Genomic DNA, 26,284 nt, shown 5'->3' on the forward strand with positions numbered 1-26,284 from the left:
CACCGACGACAATTCCGTGTGTAACCGCGCTCGATAAGCAGATTACGGAAATTATGAACGGTAGATTATTTTCGTCAACGGCCAACAGCTCTTCGATACGATCTATTAAACCGGGTGGAAAATATCTGGCTGTGATATCCTTCGAATTCCTATAATTACAATCACGAAATGAAATTTCGTCTGTGTCTAATCCGAACAAGGGTTCATCGAAGATCGAGCGTTGATGCGTCGTCACCTAGAAAATTAAAGCCAACGATCCGGCCAGCGAAACGGACTCTAGCCGAAAATCGTCGGTCGTTACGCGGCCGGGAGGGGTGTCAGCGAGAAGAGAAAAGGGAATATTCTGTGAGGGTTCCGTGAAAGAGAGGGAGATGATTCCGAGCGAGGAAGAGGTTGCGGGTAGTGTATGTTTGAGGGTGACGGTATTTCGAATCGGCAGAAGGGTACGCGAGAGGCGGTAGGTGGTGGAACGGGGATGGGGTGAGAGATTTCGTAGGGTCTAGGCGTAGCAGGCTGAGGAAGGGGAGGGATGCGATGCGCGGGAGATGAGCGAACGAGAAAGCGAGCAGCTGACGAGCGAACGATATATAGGTACATCTAGAAATACATATATACCGCGTAAGGGCAAATATATAGGTAGACGTAGAGGACGGAGGGACGGACACAGGGACAGAGGGAAAGGGAAATGGCAGGAAGGTATCGGGAGGGATGGAAAGAGGGCTATGGCGAGGGTTCGGTGCGCAGAGGCGGAAAGTAATCGCGGCTCACCGGGAGCCGAGGGCGGCTGTGTGCGTACGCGCCAACACGAGTTACTATCAGACGAAGGCTATGCGGATGCCTAGTCCTCGGTTTGTCTCTCCGTGTGTCTAGGAATCCCGAGGACCGTTAGTCCGCGTCGCTCGCTGCGAAATCACTGGAACTGGATACCACGGGACCCCAGGTCCCCCTTAATTGGATCGCACTCCTCGAGCCAAGCGGCGGAAAGTTCGAATGGCACCGATCGTCGAATCGCCCTCGCTTCCCGCCTATTCCGAATTTTCCGCGCGGAACATCCTCCGCTTGCCGCCTCGCTAAATTAGCCGCGCGTTCCAGGGTTAACGAGAGAATAAGCCCGAACAGGCGGGTCACGCTTGTTCCTTCGATGTCAATTACCATGTTCCATGGGTATTCGCGAAAACTTTCGCTGACTTTAATTCGATGAACGTTGTTATTGCTTTCTTGGGAATGGGAATGCCTGAACGAAATCGAATCGGTTGTCTATAATCCCTAAACCCGATGCTACGCTTTGAGACAGCTGGTAATTTGTTTGACAGTGTTTTTGTTCACGTGTGCTTTCAGACACCGGTTCTTTGTTGTCGCATCAGCAGGAAACAACGTCGGATGGTAATTCGGAGCACAATTCGTCCGGCGACGAAGATTCGCAAGTTCGGCTGAGGCTAAAACGGAAGCTGCAACGCAACCGAACGTCGTTCTCCAACGAACAGATCGACAGCCTGGAGAAAGGTTAGTATCGCACCGTTTTTGTATATAATTTCATTGAAATTCTCTCGAATACAAAGATTACGCTAAAACTTTCGAAGAGAATTCTCGAAATTTTCATCGTAAACTCTTCTAGCTTTCTACTCTTTTCGATTATAGATCTCGTTCAACGCGATATTTTTCATGACTTATAAAAGAATAAAAGAAAAATACGTTCATCTTCAACTTTTCACGATCGAGTAATCGTGTAATTCCAATACACGCGCGCGTATTCAGACGGACGAAATAAATTGCTGCTTTTCCTCGAAATATCGGTCTCTCCCGGAAACACGAGCGGCCGGTAGAAATGCTTTAATTGGATCCGCGACCATTCAAGTCGGCCGACGTTCGAGTATCGTCGATAATTATCCTTTTAATCTTGTCCCGCGGTGAATCGAAATTATGCGCGATTAATGCAGAATTATACACACGAGTGTACCATGTACGCGTTGCCCGTACACGTAGTACACGTGTGCGCGTATATATCCGGTGCGCGATACACAGCAGCCGACCTAGCGGAGGCACGTTTAATAACGAGCACTTGTTGCAAACGGGTTTCGTTTTAGAATTCGAGCGGACACATTACCCGGACGTGTTTGCACGGGAGCGTCTCGCCGAGAAGATTGGATTGCCTGAGGCACGTATCCAGGTGAGTGTGAATGTGCGAATGCGGCGTGTGCCTCCTCTTTCTCGTTTGCTCCACCCACCTTTCTCTCTCTCTCCTCTATTTTTTTGTTTCTTTCTTTCTTTCTCCTTTCGATGTCGCCCCTACTTTTCTCTACACTTTTTCACCTTTCGCTTCAGCTTTTTCTTCACGACTCTTTCGACTCGTTCCTATCTCTTCTATCCCGCTTTCCACGTCTTCACTCGTGGTTGCAAACTCCGCTACTGCTGGTGCTGCTGCTCCTGAAGAGGGCGGCTGGTAAGTGCGACGACGCCCTTTCGCTTAAACGCTTTAAACGCGTGACCACGGTACGTGGGGACGTCAGACACCTTCGACGAGTGGAAATCCGTGAGCACCGACCGCCTCAGGGATTTTATCTTCCCACTGCACACCGGTCTTTCTTTTCTATTGGCCTCTTTAACGTCTTTGCGCGACACCCGGCTTCCTCGTTGCTTCTTAACCCAGGGATCTCTTCGAAATTCTCTGTCGTAGATGAAACTTTGGTTCTTTCAATCTTTCCTTTCAGCTCTATACATAGATTTTTCGAAATTTTTCTCGTAGTTGATCTTTGTAGAATTTCGATTATACGTAACGTTGATATGGCTAGTGGTAGAGCAACGCTCACAGTGTATCGCAATTAATTAATATAACATCAACGGTTGCTCGAGCCATTGGGGTGACGTGTACGAGCTAATATGTACGCAGCCTTATCGAACATTGTTTGGCCGCGCGGTGCCGTTGGCTCGGCCTGTGTTCGACCCTCTTGCTATCCGACCGCCCTCCCTCACCTGGCTCACCCTGGGACATAGGGGGTGGTGAAGTGGCCGGCGGGCTTTCGCGTCGATGGTAGTAACCGGGCGCTGAGCGTTATGTGGACGTACAAACAGTGCAAGACCATGTTGACGCATGTTTTCAAGCCTCGTTGGCTGGTATTGATCTTGCTAAGTGCAGGAAACCGGGAGTGCCGGTGCGAGAGGCAAAGGCAGAGAGAGCGACGGAGAAACAGAGAAGGAGGATCAACGAGTGAAAAAGAGGGATAGAGAGAGAGTAAGAGAAAGGGACAGTGTGCGAGAGAGACTGTGAGATAAACGGAATGAAAGACAGAGAGGTAAAGGGGGTAGAAAGGAATCGTTCCACCACCGGACTCGAGCGTCGTCGGACAAACGAACAAACGGAGGAGGAAAGAGAGAAGAACGAACAGACGAGTAGCAGAGAGACGCTGAATCTATGGGGTAAAACAAAGCTTGGCGTGGTAGGACACGGCATGGCGTGGCACGGACTCTCGTCGACACGGCACGGCTAGGCAAGTCATGGCATGGAACGTTACGAAACGCCACATCGCGGTGCGGTATATCCCGAGCCAGTTGTGAGGGATCCAGCAGACGGCCTAAGAGGGTTCGAACGCAACCATGGCAACGTCGAGTCCCCAGGGAGGTTGCCCTCTGATTGGTTGTTCCTCGCTTTTCCACCTATACCTTGAATACTCGCACGAGTTTCGCCATGCCACGCAATACTACCGTTGCCCGATTATCATCTATGGCGGTGGACGAATCCCCCATGTGCGCGATGGCCGAACCACCGCGATCCGACAAACTTCACACCTTTACATTAGGAAATCTCATCTTGTCTCGCTGGCCATTCTTCCTTCTACAGAAATTCAAGAAGATATATTTTTTTAAATTATCCATCTCTTATTGCCTAACGAGATTGGTAAATACGATAGATCTCATCACGAGTACAAAAAGGATAATCAAAAAATTAATACAGGTCCATTGTAACAAAGATTCTTGAAAATATCAAAGAAGAATTTGAGGAAACTAGGATCCCTTTGAATCGCCTCCTCGGGACTTTGGAATATCGAAAAGTATCTCGCAAATAAGGGAGGAAACGAGAATCGATCGTCGATAGAGGAAGAAAGGAAAGGAACGCTGAGGATCGAGACGGGTACATTTCTTGGTAGAATCTCCTTAAAATTCGCGTGCGACGCCATCTTCTAAACATTGCCAATCAAAGTAGAAGGTACCCGTTCGCCGTGAAGGACGGGAACGGTGGTGAACCGGGTTCGTGGAATTCCGAATGGATCGATTCAAACGAGTTTTCGGGACGTGGTAGGACGAGTTTACGAGGAACGACGGTATTGGGCGAAAGGAGCTCGCTGCCGGCGAATGGTGGAATATTTGCCGGTGGGGTGCTAGAACACGATTTGCTACGTCGCTGGCAGGATGAAATTTATTTTATTTGTTTTTCTTCGTGATTCAATTGAAGGCCGCCGGGTGTGCAGTGTTCAAGATCAAGTTTCGTCAGGGACTAAATAATCCTGAATTTTCTTCGTCGACCACGGTGGTCCCGCGATCATTCTGCGTACAAATTAATATCCTTCAAATGAAACTTGTGATTACGTTAGATTCACTTTGATTCGGCTTTATTCGTGAACATTTTTGACCATAGAATACAAATGGGAACCAAAAGCGCATCGATCTGAAAATCCTTTCCTTTCTCATGCATTTTGTACATTTATATAGAACATCCATTTAATACTTCACGAATTGAAAACCCATTTTGATTCGTCCTGTTATTCAATCAGAATCGAAAAATTTATGTGTGCTGCAATATGTAGAAACTCGTAGTTTGAAATACCATGTACACCATGACATCATTTGTTAAATGCCAAGCAAATCGTTGCTCCCTTCATCGCTCAATTTTTTCTGCCTACCTTTTTCTGATTATATTTTTCGTTTCATCAATAACTCGACCGAATGCATACAAATTAGCAGCAGAATCGAGGGAAATAATGCCGTTGGCTGCGTTCCACTCGCGCATTGTTAGCGTCCTCGCTGGCGTATGGTAATTGAGAAAGTTGCGCTCATTGTTGGCCATCGAATTTTTATATCGTTATTCTCATTATCGTGCAAACGTTAAGCGCTTTTCGCGAACGAAATAGCCGACGTAGCGATTGTCGGTTATTAATAAAAGCGCTGGTTGCGAATCAAAACGTGCTCGTTGCATTTTTTTTTTCTTCTCTTCCTTCGTGTAAATGAGCCGAGCAATCGATTCGTTGAATTATGAAATGGCGTTGCTGTTTTCGCTTGATTATTCGATTTTCTCTCCTTTTCTTTTGCGGAGGGAAGAATATTTGGTAAGCGCGATTGCAGGATAAATTTCGAGGGTAGGAAGAATGACGAAACGCATCAGAGGGAAAAATTACGATGTAATCTGGAGCGTGTTTATGCGACGAGTGGTTGGGGATCGGGGAAAATCGACATATCGAAGGGAGAGAGAATCCTCTTATAGCGACGAGGTATCTTCGAAATCAGGAAATCTGTGGAAGCGCGACAAAGAACTTAAGCTCCGATTCGATGTTCCAGATTACGGATTATTATAGTCGTCATCTCGGAAGTTCGTGTAGGAAATCTTCAAGAAAATCTGTCATCTATGTCACGTTCCTGATTTTCATTTTCACATCGATATTGTCATTTATCGCAAATGAATATTTGTGTTCCCTCGCATTTCTTCCATGGAATAATTCTGACGTAGTATTATTCTATTAAATTCAATAGCAATATCCTGAAAGCAAAATCGAGCGAAAGAGCGAGGAAAACCCCGTTTCCGTTTGTTAAGAATCAAACTACACCGACACAATTATACCCCTTTTTCTCGCTGCCGGACGTACCCTATTCTCGATCGCCGAAAACGAGCGTTCGTAAAGAAAATCCGCGATAAAGAGGACGAAAGGAAAGAGAGAGTAAGAGAAAGGGACAGGGTGTGCAGCGAGAGTAACTCAATTTCCCATCCGACAACTGCTCGATCGCAATTAACAAACTGCAGCAGAGTCTCGTGTAAACTTGACTGCGGGCCTGGGTTTTCCTACGGGGTAGAAAAAAAGTATCTAGATTTCACGCTGCTACTGCGTGGCTGGGTGGTTGAGAACGGAAAGAGAGAGAATAGGGATGAAAAGTGAAGAGCAAACGAGAAAAGGGGAAAAGGGAGACGAAGGGTGGAGCAGAAAGGGTGGAGGAGGAGAGAATGGGAGTAAAAATGGATGATTGGAGGAGGAGAGAATTGAAAGAAACGCGAGCACGCGACGAGTGTGAATGCAGAATGAACGCGGGAGAGGGCGAGGATGGATAGGTGCGGATAATGCGAATACATCGCGCGGAGTGACGCCCTTATCGTGACAAAAGCACCGTCATTGCGTCGGTTGCAGGTGTGGTTCAGTAATCGCAGGGCGAAGTGGCGTCGAGAGGAGAAATTACGGAACCAAAGGAGAGCAGCCGTCGATCAGGTAGTCGGTGGCGGCAGCAGCGGTGGTAGCAGCAGTACCGCACCCCCGGCTGCAACCCCTGCAACACCACGGTTACCCTTAAATGCTGGATTCAACGCCATGTACTCGTCGATACCGCAGCCGATCGCTACGATGCCCGACACTTACAGGTAATTATTCTCTCACCGCTGTATTTTCTTTCGCCACCCGTACCACTGCTTTCAACGACTTTTATTCGTGTGCGATATAGCGCGATGGCCGAGATTTATTGTTTAACGGATTTGCCGATTGAACTAGAATCGTAGAGATTGTCAGATAAGAGAAACAATCGTCACGAATCGTCGGACACGTATACGAAACATTTATAGCGCACGTTCAATTACTTTTTGTACGAGGAATTACCTAATTTCCCGAGAAAAGGTTGCCGCGTAAAGTCTCGTCAACTATTATCGACTAGTGGTACTTAAAACCGTAATAGGTCGCGACTTGTCAGACTAAAAGATCATTAGCCACGAAGAAGCCGCTTCTTCTTCTTCTTCTTCTTCTTCTTCTTTTTCTTGGAAGAAGACAGAAAAAGCTCGGCTGGTATAGCTCGCGAGATGGTTTGACGGAAGTCGTTTCGAGATCCCGTGGAATCGCGGAGATTGGCCTGCTCCGGTTAACATTTTCCTCTGACGCGGATCCGTTTTCTCGCAGCTCGATGTCAAGCAGCTTGGGCGGGTCAATGGGTGGAAGCTGTCTTCAGCAACGCGCCGAGGGATATCCAGCGTACGTGTTCCACGAACCACTTCACTCGTTGACGCAGTCTTACTCCCACGCACACAGCACTGCTGCGCACTCGCAACCCCATCGTGGTATACCGACCTCTCATGGTGGAACCCCCACTACACCCGGAGGACAGCCTGCAGGACCAGGTGGTGCGCCCTACCAGCCGACGACCTCGACCGCTACTGGTGAGTTTCCGCTTAAGGATTGTTTGTTTGTTCTTGCTGAATCTTCAAGGCCGTCTACCGGTACCCGCTTCGTCGCCACCTCTGCTTTACGCGTTAATCAAGGTCGCTCGTAGCTAACTCTGCCAGCAGAATCGTGTCGTGCGCCCTTTTCCAGGCTCTACCGAGATGGATACTGATTTTTGATTACGCATTTCTCTATGGGTGGCGGTTAATTACGTAAGAAAGTCAAATGACAATATTTTTCCGCTTCGATTTTTCATGGAAAACCATCGTGTCCTTTTATTGCGAATCATCAAGTTTTATTAACTTCGATATACTCTTGGCGGGCAAGTGCTGTAAACAATGGTTCTTAGCTGGTAAAAGGCTTGGAGAGCGATGCTTCACTTGCGAGCTTTACGCAGATAAAGTCGTGGAAGGCGAGGAAAGGAGTAGAAAATTTCGATTCGTATCGCGTGCTCGCGCCACTCAACGCGTGTCGAGTTTGCGGAACACAGGCCTCCCGTTGAAACATACTCGTTCTGTACCATTGAAACTGTCGCTTGATTACACACACTCGAGAATTCTGAACGCGCAACTGTGAACAGATGGAAAAAAAAAAAACAAGGAGAAGTACGCGCGTCATTGCGAGAAACTAGTTACCGTGCAGCAAACGACACGAGTGGAAAATACGTTTAGTTGGCGCAAGGAAGTTTGTTCCGGCCGGAGATACGATTGACGCGGAAAAACAGAAAATAAATTTTCGCACGTTCGTGTTCCTCGCTTTAGTTTGTTCTTTTCATTGTTCCCCGATGTTTGTCCCCAACGTGATTCTCTTGGTACAGGATTTTATTCTGCAGCTAGGGTTAATATTTTTCATCCCCCTCGGTGGTCGTTTCTTCCGCGGTGTCGAGAACGAAATAAAGCGTCGGGGATTACTTAGGAAGCTCTTTACACGCAATCTACATAGCGAGCGTATCTGGCGAGGGTTGCGCGGTTCAGGATGGTCGAGACACGGTACAGCACGCTGGGTCGTTCGTCCACGGAATTGTAAAAAGGATTTTAAAACAAATCTCGTATGGCGCCAGCAGGCTGAATCGAAGAATGGGGGTGTTCGGTGGTTTCCCGTCCCTTCTCAACAACGTAGCTGCTGAATTTTCCATTTTCTCGATTCTCACTTTCTCCTTGTTTCCAGTAGTCCAACCTTTTCTACTTCTTTCTTGCTCGCCCTTCTCGTTTCTTTCTACGTCAACTTTTCCTTCTCCTTCTCCGCTCGCTGTTCTCTCACCCTCTTCATTCTCGTTTAACGAAAACTGTGGAGGCTGGACCCTCCTCCTTTCCCTGGCTCGTTCTTCTCTTCTTTCTTCATCCAGCTTTCGATCTTTCTCTATCTTTGTCGAATCGGTTCGCACCGTCTCTGTCGCGGCGGCTCTTCCTCTCTTCAGGGTATACAGGAGGGTGAACAGAGGATGTGGATGGGTTGGGTCTCGCCTCGGCTGGGCGAGCGCTCAATAACGTGCGAACCCAAAGGGGAGGAAATACGGGGGTGCGCGGCGTATCTACAGGAATGGAGTGGAACGCCGTAGAATGGTGGAATACTGCGGAACACGCGCGGCATTCTTCTTGTCTTTCTTTCTCTCTTTTTCCCTAAACCGTAACCGGTTGCCTTCTTTCCGCTATTCCATTCGCTCTCATCCGCTCCGATTTCCTCTCTTCCTCCTTCTCGCTTCTTACGTGCGGAACGAACCGCAACTTATCCATCATAATCGTTTTACGTGCATGAGCGCGGCCAACTTTCACCGTGCTCCTCTCGTTACCGTCGCCGCTTTCGACGTTTTGCTGTCCCGTCTGCTCGTTGCCCTATCTACCACTGACGTATCGCTTTCGAGGTAGACGCGCTTCATCTGCTCGATTATACCGAGCTGTACCGGTGAGGAAACACGGCTTGTCGGTTTCATTGACTCGGTAATTTGTTCGGCGATCTGCTATAAGGATAGCATGTACAACCATTGGTTTATTAATTAATATTTCCTTTAATATTGAAGAAATTATGTTGAATCTGTTTCAGGTGTGATATCAGCTGGCGTCTCGGTGCCGGTACAGATCCCATCGCAAACCCCAGACTTGACCGGCAATTATTGGCCGAGGCTCCAGTGATCCCAGCTCTTCGGGTTCCCGCCCGCGAGCTTGCTCGTCGGGCAGGAGAGCCCGCCACCACCGACAGCCACCCCTGGTGCAGTGCCCCGGCCGCTTCTCGCGTCCCTTGGCATACCAACGCAGCCACCACCGCACCAACCATCGAACACGCCGGCTACCACTCCCGTGCACAACTCCGACACCAGTGAGTGAACCACCGATCAATCTCTCTGAACGCTCTCTTTCTCTAAATTTCGGAGATGATGGTTCTCGCGCGTACGGTTACTCGACGACGACGTCGCGTCGCGTACCATCGGTTCGTCGCCGTCCGACGAATCGTTCACCTCGATCACTGCGACAACGAAGACACGCGTCCGATGGTGAACCTAGGAGTGAGACACGAGATTCGTCATTCTAGTGCTTAACTTTCGAACGACGGTGACAGGGCCAACGTGACCCGCACCTTCGAAACGTGTAAAAAGGAAAATTTAGCAAATCATCAAGGATTCGGCTCCGTCATCCGAGGGTTAATATTATGGAAAAAGGTAAGATGGTATCAGTTGTGTCGCTTGTTCGATGATTTGGTTCGAATTATTAGTTTTATTTAGATTCTTCAGCAAAGAAACAAAATTGAGCGATTATTTTGCTTTCTACTTTATTTCATTTGTTTATTCCTGTTGCCGCAGCAGAGAAAAATATTTCCTGAATATAAGATTGCTTTATCGAATCAAATTTCTTATTAAAGGTGTTTCCGACTACTAAAAGTTGTTGTCGATAGCGGGAAGATTAAACGAATGGAGTTCAGAAACCTGTTAAAGAAACGATGCAACAGGAGTTTAAAAAAAAAAGAAAAAAGAGAAAGGAAGAAGCGTTAACGAGCCTGCTTTAATTCGATTAATTACTCTCTGGAAGTTCGCCAAATCTCACGAAACGAGCTGACACCACTGATCGCTACTTTCGCTGACCGAAAAACAACAGCACACCTGCGCTCAGAATTTACGATTATCGTTCCCTTGATTCGACCGAAACAAATCCGAATGGAACTTTAATTTTCTCCACCCTTGGTGCTTTTCATCGACGATAATCGCAAGTTCTGTCGTCGTTCGACGTGACGGAAAACAAACATCTCCGCGAATCTCAACGAATCTTCGACTCGCTAATTATGTGGATGTCATAGACGTATACGCATGACCCGGGTCACACAGGGTATATTATCCATCTGCTCACGACAGTGTACAAAAATCAAGATCACCTAAAACGTTCGTTAGACGATCCAACATGTGATTCTCACTCTATGTAAAAAGGAAATAAATGACTAATAAATGGCTAATAAATTGTTTTCCTTTTCGAATCGACAATTTGTAACGCTTTATCGAGCTCTCTCCTCGGCGCTTTCCTATACGCATGACAGCCGTGAATCGCGTGGAAATTTCGAGGGATTCGAAGACAGGGTAGGCGGGTTCCCGCTGCAAATATTCTCGCGAGACTTTGGGGTGGCTGGCAGCCTTTGTAAGAGAGGGAAGCGCGGGGATTGATAGCTGCCTGGAGGGTGGCTTTTTTCGCTGGCCGGCCATCACGCTTATTCGCAGATATGGCGTCGACTGACAACCTTCTTCGAACCTGAAACTTCGCTCTTCCTGAGTGCTCTGAACTTTTCTTTCCTCTGTTTAAGAATGACAAATTTGCCATAACTGTTTGCTTCGATATCACTCTAGATTTAACTCCTAATTATTTATTTCCAGCTACTGAGAAAATGAAAATTCATTCTAATAAATTTTGAACAATCATGAAAGAAAAATGAAGTGTTAATCGTTATCCAGTTGGATCGTCTTACGAACGGTGTTCAAGAGGCTGATGAATCCTCGCGTAATCCCATTAAAAGTCGACCCTCTTTCTCCCAGACTTCACGAACGGTTCAAAGATAGCATGGCTTTTTAGAAAAGCGTGTTTCTCTCGAGCTTCGCCTCGGAACTGATTTTCCATCAGCTACTCTCGTAAACACACTCGCACGTTGTACATTTTCCCCGGCACACAGACGATCGTAACATCCTTTGGTCCAACCCGCGCGATTCTAGATTAAGACAATCCAAACCGTAGCTGGTAACGAAAGGAAATACTCTCGCGTCGATCGTCGTTTGACGAGAAATTTCCGTGGAACGCGACGTTTCCGCGTTTCTCATCCGAGACGTTGAGAATTAAAAGCGTCAGACTGCCGTTCGCGTCTTACGGAACAATGTAATCGTTGATTCAAATCGAGGAACAGTTTCGATTACGTCGCGACAATGATTGCCAAAAATAAATAATTTGGTAACACGCAGGCTGTGCCTCTGTAACAGCCTCGTGACTAACGATCGAACCACGTTCCTTCGATCCTTTGTATAAAGACGATTGTAAAATAGCATTTGTTACTCTCCTTAGCTTGTATTGTACATTAGAAAGAATATCGTCGACACGCTGGTGTATATACGTGTAGGTAATAAGCGAAGACGGTAATTTCGGCACCGTTCGATCGTATCATTTCATAGAGATCGTACACTTGCAAACTCTCTTTGCCTGTATATTCGATGTTCTCCCTTGAACAACGTACTTACGAACAACTTTCACACGACGTTTAACACTTCGACTGTTACGACGGAGATTTACAGAAACTTCAGTACAATCAATTTTATTTTTTAACGAATCTAATTTATTTTCTTTCGTACGAATCATTTCGCAGTGAACGTGTTAAACGTGTGGCTCGAAAGTTGATACATTTATTCGCTCGTTCTTTCCAACACGGAGTCACTGTATGCCGCAAATATATCGCACGTTTCGCGCGTAGTTTCGAAACGAATTTTTAAACGACCAATCACAACGAACAAATTCGAAACATGAATTTTGAAACGAAATCCACTGAAGCTGGTTTGATTCGCTCCACGGAAATTGTATCAACAATTTCACGATACTTAAAGGATTGAAAACAAAAAAAATCGTTCGAAATATCTTTTTCTACGGTGTGAATCCAGTTTAGCACGGTGACGAAACGAGGGTTCAAAGTTTTCAGGAAAATGAATTTCCACGGCATCCGACCACAAATACACGTACACCGAGTATCGCGAAGGTGGAAAAAATTATGGTACAGGGTAATTTGATATATATATATATATATATGCACTACCTCAGACAAGGCTTTTTACGCGATATAAAATTTCTAATTAATCGCATTAGCGTTAAAAGGAAAGGGAAAAACGGAGGTGACGGAAGAACGCAAGCGCGACCGCGAAAACCACTCGAGATTTTCGTCGGTCGAGTTGCATGTAACGCAAACACATACACACAAAGTTGGGTCGACTCGTCCGTTTGACGCAGTTCTTCGCGCGATAACGACCCCTGTATGAAAAGCGACGCGTGCTTCTCCCTCTGTTTTTCCCTCGGTTTGTTTCGTTTGACTACTCGCGCGCGACTCGTGCCCGCTGTTGTAGTCGATTAAACTCGGTCGCTGATTCGTACCTGATTCGAGAAACACGGCGTTTAAATCGGTGACTCCGATCCACTGAATCTCCCTCTCCTCTGTAGCAACCTGTCTATCCGTCATTCAACAGCTTTGTCGTCCCAGGACTCTTTGGACGCGTACAGACACGTGTTACCTTACATTGTAACATATGCCGCATACTGTAACATATAATTGATTGTTTCGACTGTTCGTAAATGAAGCATAAGTGGATGAAATGAAATTTACGTTAATAGGTGTCTGTACGCGGTTTTAGATCACGCTTCTTTCCCCTCTTACGCCATGCGTACACATCCAGTCACAGCCATAACGTATATGAGTGTTACAGACAGCCAAGCAACCGTTTAATTAGATTTCGCGATTCGATCGCCGGTACACAGTTCGGAATGAGTTTTCGCGAATGAATGCTGACCAATCGCGTAAGGTCGCAGTGTAGATAAACAAACCATAACGATTTGTCCGCAATCGATAGGGTAATTAACGAACGATTGCGCGGAGTCCTGGTTTCCCGGAGACAAGACGGATGCATGGAAGAAAGAACGATGCGTTAATAAACGATGCTCGCCTCTTTCGCGAACCGTTGTCCCCTGACACGACAACGTTTCCTTGCGACGTCGACACCCGACAGCTGGTGTACCAATTCGTCTGAACGTTTTCTACGACGAACAGGAGAATTGTACTTGTACATTAGTAAATTTATATTTTTGGATGAACATGGGAAAAAAAAAGAACAATGCAACCACGTGGACGAACGTACCGCAATTAGAAGAAGAAATCTTTCGCGGATCCATACGAGCACACCATTTTGGCTTGCCACCATTTTGACTCTCCGTTGTCGAGAGGGTCTCGACATCGAGGTCGAATCCGCATAACGTGCCACTTCCGCGTTGACACCATCGTCGAGAACCAAAAATAATTCTCCTTTCAAGGCATGCTTCAAAATTCGCTTACTAATTTTTTTTCTTTCTTTGCAAACAATCGTTTCATTTCTATCGACTTCATTTGCGCACAATTCAGTCCGGGTATCTATCCAGGTTTTGCAATATTTTTCAGATATCATTTGATGACTTTATGCTTTAAAATTGTTGACAATTTTCCATATCGACCCGTGACGCGGAAGTGGTTACGCAAGTTTTCTTATTATCTGTAATAATAATACTAATAACGAATACAGTGTATGAGTATTAACAAATTTATTAATGAAAATAATATATTATTGCGATAGTAATCTACGTAAGTGTTGTGAATAATGAAGATAATATTGTTGCTGTGATTATCTTTAAGATTGTAAGTAGTAGGATATAGAACCACTGTTAGGTGTCACTGTCTCGATTCAATAAATGTTATTTCATTTTAATGACAATGCAAGATATCTGGATTCGTTCATAATAAAAACACCCTCGTAGTTCCTTTATCTATATGTGGTGCATACATTTATTTTAAACTTATATAAAACAGAGATTGGTTAAGGTAAATGTAATATTTACATATGTAAATATGTTGAATGTTTTCTGCCTCTATGGCTGCCACGATAGCCATGATAACTCTGACTAAAACTATTTAAAGTTGGTATGCTAGGTGCACTAGGCGCGGTAGGCTCGCCAAGTAAATGTGTTGTTTCCTCTGATTCCACATTTGAAGGCTGACATAAAATAGGCACTGAGAAACCCTTTAAACAACGCCAAATCGCTAGTAAAGTCCATAATACAATTAATGTTATGTCTGAAAATATAATGATGTTTCAGAAACCGTGAACGGTCATAAAATTATTTAAATATCATAACTAGTGAATTATCACAAGCGGTACCTTTGGATTGAACCGGAGGCTGGATAATGGCAAATCTGAAGTCAGAAACGGTACATCTTCGCGCAATATTTATGATGATGTATTTCAGAGCAGATCCAGTATAATAATCGAACGGTAAGATTATCATATAGGATCCAATTATGGCACAGCTCAGAAGGCCACGGGTGCACGAGTATAATATTAGTTTGATTATAGAAACGCTAACAGCAATAGTCGCAAACAATGCCCAAAAGGCTCCATCGCTTTGCGTGATTATAAAGGATTCTGAAAAAAAAATTTTAAGAAAATATCATGTCGCGTATCTTTTGTTGCTAAATAAATTTGCCATTAAATAACAAAAGAAAGAAACAAGCTTAGCCGATGTAGTTTCATCGAAAATTAATTTATCGTTAAGAGTTACCCCGCGTATGTACGAGCCCTCGTGCCTCTGTTGAGCGCACCAGGTTACATAAACCACGAGAACGTAATCAAACTATGCGAAAGACGCGACAGACAGCGAGTAGAGGGTGACCAAGTCGATCATCTGTCGACAGGGTAGATCGGGCCGATACTCTGTGCAGTTACGCATGCATAGACCATGTAATCTAAATAGGTCCCGAAGCTAAATAAATACGGGGACACAATTAGGTAAATGTGAATCTTCCAAGCTGGTTAGATCGCTTCGTGGGAGTTCGTGCAGGGGTTGGGGTTGGGAACAGTATACAAACGAGGAGTTTCTTTTCGTGTGCGTGACATATACGTGTGAGGGTGGTTGCCGCGTTATGGTGAGAAAGGTAGGAGGCAACGCGAATGCCCGTTGCTGTGCTCTACTGCATGGGGGGATTCGGCAAGCGAACTTTCCACATGAGCGAACAACATTGATAAAAGCTACAGGGGGACTCTCTGACCGTGCTTCATCCCTTCGCCAAACTCGAACTAACTTCGGGGGCGGTCGGCTCTGTCTCCCTTTTCTTTTCGCGTTACTCCTCTCTCCGCTTTTAAGCCGGCTTTCATTATTTTCCTATAATTTACTACAGCCCCTCTCTCTTTCCCCGGTCACGCATATAGAATTGCTTTATTTCCAGACACGCGTTCGCTAACGTTTCTTTCTTCCGTCTTACACGGATGTACCTGGGAAATGGAAATAGGCGACACAACCGAAAAACGATCCCAATGTGAGCACAAGCAATAGTCTGAAGACTAGAAAGTGTTGGCACAATCCATACACCGCTGCTATCACCAAGCCTATCACCCAACCGGCCGTAATGCTTTCTGAAACAAATGATACATATTCATAAGATGAACGTATTACCTTTACGGTACTGTTTAACATGCCCGGGATTAAGTATCTTATTTTTCTTTTACGAATCTGACTCTTGTTCTTAACGCATTACCTTATGCGCTATCATTTTATAATAAAAGTATGCTAAAAAAATAATTTATATAATGTGTTTTATAATAAAATATGACATTGCCTGTAATGTGTTAACAACAAAAGAGTAATGAAAACGAAGATTACGCGCTTACGTCCTGCGGCGATGTAACCGATTATCGTTGCAGTAAAGAATACCGGTACTGTTTTGTCGACTATAGGACATTTGTGCCCGCAGAAAACCGAAAACAGCCCTATGAAGAAACAGCAGGCGCAGACGAATTTCGAGTACGAATCATCTGAAAGAATTTTATCCGTCAGTTTAACGATCGTTTCGATACTTATGTAACGTGAAACATACTCAGAACTTGGCACGATTCTGGATCTCCTACAGGATTGCAGCCGTACGATAATGCTGGAACGTAAGCGGCGGAATATTTACCATAATTGGCCACTGCGACGTAAACCGAGCCAGTTCCGGTGTACGCGTTGAAAATTCGTCTCATCGGATTAGAAAGAACCGAACTCGTTATCTATTGCGAAATATTCTTCGTTGATTATACAAATGTATAGATATAAAAAAAATATTACAAAATGGTAATTGATCGCAATATACAAAAACAAAGCCTACTTGATTTATTTGAACTTTCATTGTCTTTTTTTTTTTTTATGATCATAAGTACAATTTGCGAATAGAGGAAAAATGGTGAAGTATACCTCCTGACCATGTTCCTTAATGCTGCTTGCGGTCAACATACTCGTGATGTACGAGAAATAAGTTTCAACAGATCTGTCCTGCTCAGGTAAAAATACCTGATACATTTCAAGTGTGACTGGACTTTTCTCACAGGTTTGTGCCGTGCCATTGATTAAGGGTAAGGAGGCTGCTTGCACGTCGACTACTATCATAGTGTCCGATGTAAGCACTTTTGCGTATGGTGCAATTTCGGTTTCGAACTCCATGTTGCATCCACCCGGTATGGGTGCTATAGTGAGAACAATTAACTAATGGACGAGGTTGCTCTGTTCTCTACTGATAGGAAATTTATTCACACGGGTTTGGAATTTATCCAGGATATATAAGGTATTTTGGAGGTAACATTTAAGTGGACGTTCAGGTGATATTTATTCGAAATTATCCGCGCTCTTGTTCATACGTTCATTCATAGATTTTCTATTTCGTTTGACAGCGAGAATGTATTCGTACGATCTTTATCCTAAATAGGATAACTTTGGAAGTTGATTATAGGAATTACATCGATTAAATATTTTCGAAATCTTAAGTGGTAGATAAACACTGAAGTTTGATAAGTTACAGGATGCGGGGGTGATTGTTGCATGATAAGATGAGTTTATTTTTATCGCTGATATGAAATTATCTAAATATCGACCTTCTTTATGAATGAAAATTAACAGACAAGAATCATCCAGAGATGTCATCGAAACAAATATTAAGCGTCTAATTCGAAAGTTCGTAAAGTCAAAGGAGAAAATCGTAAGACTTTATTTTAAAGTGAAATTCTGACAAAAAATATAAACGTACCGGAGTGAATACTCGCACATTAAATAGTAATTCAATAAATTAATTTAATTTCTATTAAAATTCAATAAATAGTCATTCATTTTGCCTATATTTCCGAATTGTATTCATTAATTATATTTAAAATATATGATTTACGTAAAAATAATTAGTACTCACCTTTATCATTGTAACCCATAATAACAAGCATGGCCTTTATAGCATAACTTTCCTCATTTTTGAAGAACAATGTTGATACTTTATTAAAAGTGGACTTGACGTAAAGGCCAATGTTTGATCCATATATGCTTGTTTTATAATTTGCATCATAAGATAATGTAACTGGATGCAGGTGAGCATGAATTTGAACAATGTAAAATGCAATATTGGAAGAAATGTTTGTTATACTCAAAGTTACATTACTACTGGGTGAAATGTATATTTGTTTGATGTATGGTATACTGTCACGTAGATTACGTAGATTTATCTCTAACACACTGTCATCTGTAAAATGTATTGTACATTACTTTCAAATATGTCATAAAATTAGTGTTGGCAATGATACATTCTATAACATTTAGATAATGTTACAAGATGTGCAAATCAGAAGTACTATACCATTAACCAATTAATAATGAAACAATTAAGATATTATATTGATTAGTAATAGACATTAAGTATATGAAAATGATATAATAAGTATGAAATGTGACTTGAAAATATTTAAGGAGACATATATAATACATTTTTATAAATTAATTTATATTTATAACCATCCTTCTTCATATTTATACAGTTATATATTTATCTTATGTTTGACCTTATTCCTAACAAGATACAAAATTTCAAATGTATGGTACACATACCACAAGGTGACCTTTAGAATTAAATAAATTCATACCTGATAAATTCAAAGTTCATAAGTTAGAAATTGATGTAAAAACCTTTGCAATAAAATTTTAACACAATTTATCATAAAATATCATTATATAATATATTAGAGTGAATAGAATTCAAATTCACATGAAACTTAAAATAGTTCATATCAAATACAAATGATTACAATAGATAAATAAACAAAAGCAACGCGAATAAAATTCCATTTCTGAATAATTTGAAACAAATACAAAACGATAGGTACATAACACTATTCAGATTGGCTTGTTCCATAACAGAAATCGGTTGCGTTTAAAATTAAACTACCACAGTATACGTTTACAGGAAAATAAATATCGTCAGAACGCGTATCGGTGTTTGAGGTTATGTGCTTACCATCGTAAACTTCTAATTTTTTCACCGCAGCTACGCAGTTAGCCAGTAGTAATAGAAAAATTAGTAGCTTTCTGACAAAACTGCGGTTCATGCTGATCAGAGTTACGAGCCGCGTGACACACTTATTCGATTAAATTGCCGCAAAGCCGAGTCGGCGTGAAGCTACGGAAAATCAGTACGGCGCAACAGCTGGTAGTTAACAGTCGGCTACATGCCTGAGCACGCTATACTTCGAGTCTCGACCGCGTTGTGCTCTATCCTGCTTGGGAGCATCGAAACGTCACTATCCTGGTCATTCCCCTTCTCTATCTCGCTGCCGTGTTTAGCCCGTGCTTCGCGAAATGATCGCGAGGTGGAGGCGCAGTCGGGCCAAGATGGCCACGCTGGATCAATGAAACGCGAGTAATCATAGTAAAAACAGAAATTGACAAGTGTGCAAGTGAACACCAGACTTTGATTACAGTGTAAATGGACCATGGGGAAGGATCAGGAGCTGCTAGAGGCAGCGAGAAGCGGAAATGTCACCGTGGTCGAGAAGATTTTGGGTCAACGAGCGAAGAGGAGTGGTCCACTGGCAAGGTGGGTGTCACCGTAAGCAGACTTTGCATTTCCCCGTTTCTTTTCCCTTTCTCGCATCCTATTTCACGCTCGTTTCGATAGCTATGATTTCATAACCTTTGTCTCCTTTCGATTATACGAAAAACGAACTGGTTGTCTGTCAATTCGTCGATTGGTCCAGTTACATAGGTTGTCCACGTTCGTTCTTGAATCGCGAGGGCAGCCGATTTCTGTTTCGTTGATAAAAGTGTTTATACGGTATTGACTGCCGTTCAGATTGGTCCCTTTCATCTCGTTTCCGAGCACTTCCGCGTTGGCTTGATTAACTGGCTACGGATAACCGTGTTTTAAGCATAAACCGAATCGAACGAGTCATTACGCGTACCGGTACCTGCGTTAAATTACCTACGCTCGATTGATCGCTACATTTTTGCAATTAATTCCGTCAGTTTGCCAGTTTCCGAGATACTGGATGCGTGTTCGCCGTTTGTACCGTTAATAGCACGAATCGTTCCATTGAATAGTTTTCATATTAATTAAGCAAAAGAATGTTGTTTTAAGCATGATAAATCATTCAATGTTATTCAATTCTCCTATATTTTGCCTGTACGTAAATATATATTTTTTATTCATGAACCATTTTTAATAGACACTCAATTCCACCTTCTCTAACCGGGTACATAATTGGATTCACGATACCCGTTTCATAAAACTTACCAACCGATGTGTTCTTCAACTTAGTTTGCCTATTATAATCAGCAATCTCATTTTTTGTTAATATACATTGCATAATTTTTGCGTGAAAATAAAGCTCGCCGAGCGTAATTTTCCGAGCGTAATCAGTTTTACTCTGAATATCTATAGGGAACACGTCCGTACATGTGTATGCGCATTATTGTCGAGCGATTATTCATGATTTTACCGTGACCATGAATCACCCTGCCTTGCATACGATATATGACGAAGATGCGTTGATATGGACACGCAACGATCCCACTATCAATTATTGAAATTTCTGCTCAACGTTTCAGCGGGACACGTTTAACCCGTGTTCGATGCACGTCTCGTAGCCGTGTCGTGTTTTACGTGTCTCTTTTAGACGCGTTTTAACGCAGCAGCCGTTTAATTGAATTCCCTCTGATAACCGATGAAAAATGAACGGGTCTCTGGTAGAGGCACGTAACGTCTTCACGACTTATCGGGTCCTGCTATTTTCTATTTATGGAAGCAGATAAAGAGGCTTATTTGGTGGGTAGCTATTTATTTTCAAGGGTCAACGATAAACCACTCTTGGACCTGATAAATCGTCGAAGACGACTTACAACCGAGACTGTGATACTTTTTTTTTTTTTAATTCCAATCTATTCTCTCAAAGAAGATATCCCTGTAAAACGTGAAATTAAAATTTACGTAACATTCTGTTACAACGTTTTGTATAAAAAACATAGTACTTAAACTGATAATTTAATCATTATCTACAGCGTGCGAGAACAGAGACTTCCGTGTTTCAACTCCAGTTCCAGAGCGTAAAAACTATCAGCCTAATAACTGAGTCATCCTTCCGAGTTAGCGTGGTTCTGTCTAAAAAAGTATCATTTGCATGCACGCATGTGCGCGGTAACAGCTTGAATCTATTCCACGTAACTTGTGGATCAATTCTCAGAGAAGATGATTGCTTGATAGAGTAACTCGAGGAATCTGCGCGCATCGAATTTAAACGAACGCGCGTCTCGACTCGATCGATAATCGTGTTGACCGTTCGAAACGGATCGATAATGCGGTACGGTAGGCGATTGATGGAAACGCTCGATCGTCCGGTGGCTTCTTTATTGACCCAGTCCCGCGAACTTGTCGACAAAGACGACTTTGTCGACGCCTCTCACGCTTCCATTAATTAAGTCACACCGGGTCGGATCGAGTCGGTTCGGAACGGGACGAATAGCTGCGCCGTTTGTTTTCGAGAGGGTTTGATGCTTGTGTGCCCGTGCATCGAGTGCATTCACGCATTTTAACACTGATTATCGTTCACCAGTAAAAACTGTCGAATAAAGAGAGAGGGAAAGAATAAGCGAAAGGGTGTTCGAGGCATAGGGTGCAACAGATGTAATTATGCGAATTGTATCTGTAATAATATCAAATGATTTCTGTTTGCAGTAAGGCAAATTTCAGCTTCTATTGATATCGAATAATGGCTTTTGTTCTTTCTTGTAATTATCAAGGAGACAGATCGGTTAATTACTTGAACCGCAGCCTGCAGAAATGAAGAGAGGTGGCAAGAAGCGTTTTTCTCCCCATCCCTTTCGGTGCGAGCGAGTCGGGTTTGAGCACACGACAGATCCTAAATGTATCACGAGTAACCAGCTCCTCTTCTAACAAATTGCCTCTTTTACTCGTCACCAACCGTGCAACTTGTCCATAACTACAAAAGCATGCCCGCGGCAACTTTCAACCACCGATGCTCTTTACTCTCTTCTGCTCTCCTGCTCGTCTCTCGTCACCGAGGCCTCGAGATCGGCTCGTTTCGTCCTCTTCCACCAGCGTCAAAACTCTTGCTCTGTTCTCGTCGAGAGATCACAGGGAAGCAATATAAAACGACCACAGCAGCCAGCGGAGGGAAGAAATATTTTGCGATGCTAATCGCGAACTGGATGCTCGCCACTTTTCGTGTACCATTGCCCGCGAATGCGTTTATCCTTTGTTTGCGCGACGTGTTGACTTTCGGTCGGGCAATAATTTTAATCACGATCCTCGCGGGGTTACGAGAAAGGGCCCCTCTCATCTGAAAACGTCGCCTACGGCGTTCCGTGCTCCCGTGGACCAGAACTTTTAACGTCATCGGCTCACTATGATAACTTCGTCCTCTCTCTTTGATGTCCCCTGGGTACCGGCGGGCCCGTACCAATCTCCCTGAAAAAGAAGAATTCATTTTTTAATTTAAACTCCAGCATTCGTCGAAGTTCACGGTCGACACTACTCGGCTAATAATTCTTTCCCCTTTTTTGTTATTCTAATTTTTGTCCTATGCAGATTAATAATTTATCTGGATATACTATGTATTTTTTTGTAGGAGAGGGGAGAAAAAGGTGTTTCGGTCTCGGGATCGTCTGTCAGACTCGTCGGTGGGGCTGACAACAGACGATCCCTGTCCCAGACACCTATCACACCGCAATTCGGAACTTCTATATGTATATTTGAACTGCATGCCGGGCGACCGCTTGCGAGAACACTGTCACCGATCATCTCGCCGCCACCTAGCGGTCCCCGGCTCGAACTGAAGGCGCCCGAGGAGACGAAATCCTCCTCTCCTCCTCCACTTAACGCCTACATTTTCTTTACTCTACCTACCAACAATTTTTCTCCTTTATTTAATGAGAAACGAAATTAACCGCGTTAATTCAAATTTAGAAATGATTACCAGCATCGTTTCTCTGCCTTCTGTATTTCTCTGTCGGTTGTCGTTACCGAAATGGCATTAAATTTGAGCATTACGAGCATTCCATCCCTCCGCAACGATTCCATTACACTCGACCGATATCGTTGTAATGTTTTGTTCGTTCTCCGTTCTTCCGGAAGAAGGAATCGATGCGTTAAACGATCAACGAGGGGATAATTAGCCGACAAGCAAGGCATTCTGCCACGACGAGGAACGTTCGCGTTCACCGAGTTCGTTTCTATACGGATCGATGGACGATCCTCCCTTCGAGCACCGCCCTTTTTTCCTCGAGGGGGCGCGAAACTGCATAAAGTGCAACTATAAGAGAGTCTTCGCTTTTCTCTCTCAACTTTTTTCTTTCTTTTTTTTTTTCGAACTGACACTTGGAGTGTTTGCGAGGTAGCAGTTTTTCACGACATCAGCACGTATCGTGCCCTCTCTTCGTTGGAGGAATTTATCGATTGATGCCCTAACATCCCTCGCGTGCGTGCACCCTCGTTGCTTTTGGTCCCTGTCTGTCTCTTTCACTGTATTCCTCCTGTTTCTTCTTTTTGTCACGCGCACAGCACTCTTTCTTTCCATTTATTCTTGTTTTCTTTTCCCTTTTTTTATTCTCTCGAACACCGTACATTACGTACACTCAGGGGTTGGAAAGAGTTACGATATTGATTTTGATTCTTTACCATCTTCTGAATTTTTTTCTTCTCTTCCACTTTGTCCTTTGATTTATTATTAAAATAAAATATTATTTTCTGATTTCTAGAATGATTTCTTATTTCAACCTGCCATTTCCTTGTTTTTCTGCTCTTTCCGTTAGCCCCGCTTCTCTTCCCCTTTCAATTTGTACTCATCTATTTATTCTCTTTCCTTCTTCGCCTCCCTCTCGTTCGATCCGCGACTGTTTCACTTTCTTTCTCCTTCTTCGAGCCACCCTCGATCTTCCTAGTTTTCCTCCATCATCCACCCCCCTCCGGCATAAGGGTGCGTTCGCACTAAACACTCGCGTCTGTGGAACCGGAAGGGGCTGGATAGAGGTTCTCTTACCCTCGGCATTTTATTGCGCCTCTGATCGTCGAGTGGCCGGGGAAACCGCGTAATTCAATGACGAGAGGGGTGGTCTCGCCTGTAAATTTCATTTTAAACGTTACTCTTATTGTTTATCGACGTTCCGCGATTCTCAGCGATACACGGCATTCGCTTTGGCTAATTTTTACCGCAAAATTTAACATGTTTAAATAAAATAAAAAAAGGACGAGAAAGTTCCGCGAATGTCGATCAATGTAAACGTTCTCCAGCGCTTGTTCAATTCTCCTCGTCATCCGGAACAAAAACAGTCTGTACAATTATCCTCCTCCTCAGTGGCCGAGCATTTTTGCCGTTGATCGTTCGGTATTCTTGATTAAAACCGGCAAGAAATCGCCATTATGGATCTCTGACAGACGTTGTTCGTGCTTTCGTTCGGTCTTCCCCGCCGCCCCTTCAGTTCGGCCAGCTATCTGTATCTTTCGCGTCCCCTCATCGTCCAATTCGTAATGTCCGTAGACGTCGAGGGCACTGGGCGATGTCCTTTTTGCAGACAATCTTCGAGCTTTAATTAAGGAACTTGGGCAAGCGGATAAACTCGATGAATGGGGCAAGCGAGGAACGAGTCGGAGTCGAGGGTGCGACAGACGGAGAAAGACGGAGCAGAAACTGCGAAAGCAACGGGACAGGGCGCAAAGGGGCAAACGAGAAGTTTTGACGAAAGAAAGAAAGAGTCAAACTTTCCCGACTGGTACAGCAGAGGAGTCACACGAAGAAGAATATGGTCATCCCGCGATATTTTAGTCCGTATCGATTTTCAAAAATTCATAAAATTATGCTTTATCGTTTCATTTGAGTTGCATTGCAATATTACCGATGTGTTATCGAGACCTCCAGATCCAATGAGAAGAATCGTGGAAATGGGGGATATTGGCGGACAATATTGGTGTAGTGGGTAATGTAGCCGACTGCGTACCCCTCTGAGGGCTCGGATTCGAGTCTCGGGGGATTCGCTATTTTTCACGAATTCTCCTACTGACATTTAGATTGTAACTTGTATAATACCCTCAGTGAAACGTAAAAATGTTAAACACCAAAATCACTGGATACGTGAAACCGAACGTCAAAGTGTTAAAAGAGAGTCAACTGGCACTCCATCCCTATCCCTGTCGCGTGGGGTGCGGAAAACAAATACGCGCGGTTTTGATCCGGTCCATGAAGAGAAGGAGAAAGGCGCAGCAGGATAGCTGCGTAAAGACAGCGCGACATGCTTGGAGAAGTAAAGGAAATAAGAGAAAGAGGAAAATTCAACACGTGCCGTCCTCCTCTTCGCGTTAGCTCTTTCCTATTCTTCCTCTGGCCGAAAGCTCCTCGAACTTCCAAGCGTTGCGAGCACTCCGCGGAACCCTCGAGTGTTCGTTTCTTTTTCTTGCTGCCCCTCGCTTGCCAGACCCGGCCAACCCCGCCACTTGACGTCGTTGCGGCTCCTACACCGAGCGGCTGCCGAGTTTGCTTTCGTGAAATCGACAGTTTCTCTCGTTTTTGATCTTAGTTACAATGGATTAGAGGGGATCAGAGCGGTTACAGGGCCTTGAACGATCCTGTATACCGGTGTTATAAGCGAGTGCACGCGTGCCGTTACCGCTAGCCGATGATTTTAAGTGGCGGTATCTGAAAGCTTAATGACGTCGTTGCTTAATGACGACCACGTCGACGTCTACGACGACGACGACGACGACGACCGGCAGGAAGGTTCTTTGATCTGCCCCGTTGCGCGGAGAAAGGCCTTCGGTTCTCATAATTGTTTTGGGTAAACTGAATGCGATGCTTTGATGCCGGCACCGACGTAAGCGTCGATTCAGAACGCGTCCCGTTAACGAGGTAAATCCAGCAGTTTTCTGCTTTCCACGGGTCCTCGTCTGGGAATGAGTACGAAATTGTTCGGAACCGAGGTAAACGATGACAATAATGACTTGGATCCGGTTCGAACACCTTTGTCTGGCTCCGCTCTCGCGTGAATGATCGTTTGACGATGTTGAACGTATGCACTTCATCTTGATCGCTTTTTTTTTTCAAATGTGAAGTTGAAAAATCTTGTGTTCATTTAAGGGAAACGTCTGCAAAATAGTCGGGCAAGAATCAACAAAATTGTATCCATAATATTGAAGCAACGCAGGGTGCAGTACTTTCCATTTTTGTTTGTTTCATTGTTCGATGCAATTGCTTTTGAAATCGTCGTCAGTGTTCGATATTTTTCTGCATTTATTCCGTACGATATTTACCATGTTTACAGCACGCGTATATCGATGATGTATTGTTTTGA

General features: G+C 44.1%; 3 protein-coding genes across 11 annotated transcripts in view; 2 read left to right on the top strand and 1 right to left on the bottom strand.

Annotated features, from left to right (window-relative positions):
• toy (paired box 6 protein twin of eyeless) overlaps positions 1-13,457 on the top strand; it is a 26,390-nt gene extending 12,933 nt beyond the window's left edge. Inside the window, exons 5-9 of one of the 2 annotated variants that reach the window (XM_034338654.2) lie at positions 1,339-1,503; positions 2,085-2,167; positions 6,387-6,613; positions 7,140-7,396; positions 9,441-13,457. In XM_034338654.2, coding sequence (XP_034194545.1) covers positions 1,339-1,503; positions 2,085-2,167; positions 6,387-6,613; positions 7,140-7,396; positions 9,441-9,529 — 821 coding nt within the window. In that variant the 3' untranslated portion in view covers positions 9,530-13,457. The remainder of the gene's footprint in view (positions 1-1,338; positions 1,504-2,084; positions 2,168-6,386; positions 6,614-7,139; positions 7,397-9,440) is intronic. The other variant, XM_034338658.2, reaches the window with a different exon arrangement.
• On the bottom strand, positions 12,937-19,187 carry LOC117610813 (transmembrane 7 superfamily member 3). Of its 2 annotated transcripts, none has more exons than XM_076690444.1 (9): positions 18,948-19,187; positions 17,856-18,179; positions 16,874-17,142; positions 16,518-16,689; positions 16,312-16,455; positions 15,916-16,056; positions 14,806-15,069; positions 14,486-14,720; positions 12,937-13,159 (listed from the first exon to the last, which is right to left on the bottom strand). In XM_076690444.1, exons 1-9 carry the CDS (start codon positions 19,036-19,038, stop codon positions 13,072-13,074), a joined length of 1,728 nt encoding a protein of 575 aa, XP_076546559.1. In that variant the 5' UTR covers positions 19,039-19,187; the 3' UTR covers positions 12,937-13,071. The 2 variants fall into 2 exon arrangements, with proteins under 2 accessions (XP_076546559.1, XP_034194537.2); XM_034338646.2 differs by lacking the exon at positions 12,937-13,159 and adding an exon at positions 14,192-14,413 and having other exon boundaries at positions 18,948-19,186.
• An 18-nt stretch (positions 19,188-19,205) lies between these two features.
• LOC117610792 (ankyrin repeat and SAM domain-containing protein 1A) overlaps positions 19,206-26,284 on the top strand; it is a 49,697-nt gene continuing 42,618 nt past the window's right edge. For 3 of the 7 annotated variants that reach the window (XM_034338601.2, XM_034338630.2, XM_076690443.1), the window contains exon 1: positions 19,272-19,538. In XM_034338601.2, coding sequence (XP_034194492.1) covers positions 19,423-19,538 — 116 coding nt within the window. In that variant the 5' untranslated portion in view covers positions 19,272-19,422. Of the gene's footprint in view, positions 19,539-26,284 lie in introns of all 7 variants that reach the window. The other 4 variants (XM_076690442.1, XM_034338638.2, XM_034338611.2 and 1 more) reach the window with 3 other exon arrangements.

Source organism: Osmia lignaria, chromosome 10 (assembly GCF_051020975.1).
Source record: "Osmia lignaria lignaria isolate PbOS001 chromosome 10, iyOsmLign1, whole genome shotgun sequence".
Lineage (NCBI taxonomy): Eukaryota > Metazoa > Arthropoda > Insecta > Hymenoptera > Megachilidae > Osmia > Osmia lignaria.

Excerpts from the sequence above, each read along its gene's own strand:
- LOC117610813 (XM_076690444.1), bottom strand. The coding sequence starts at position 19,038 with ATGAACCGCAGTTTTGTCAGAAAGCTACTAATTTTTCTATTACTACTG. Across the intron at positions 17,143-17,855 it reads TATGGGTTACAATGATAAAG|CACCCATACCGGGTGGATGC; the intron begins GTGAGTACTAAT and ends TTCTCACTATAG. Across the intron at positions 16,690-16,873 it reads TTAAGGAACATGGTCAGGAG|ATAACGAGTTCGGTTCTTTC; the intron begins GTATACTTCACC and ends ATTTCGCAATAG.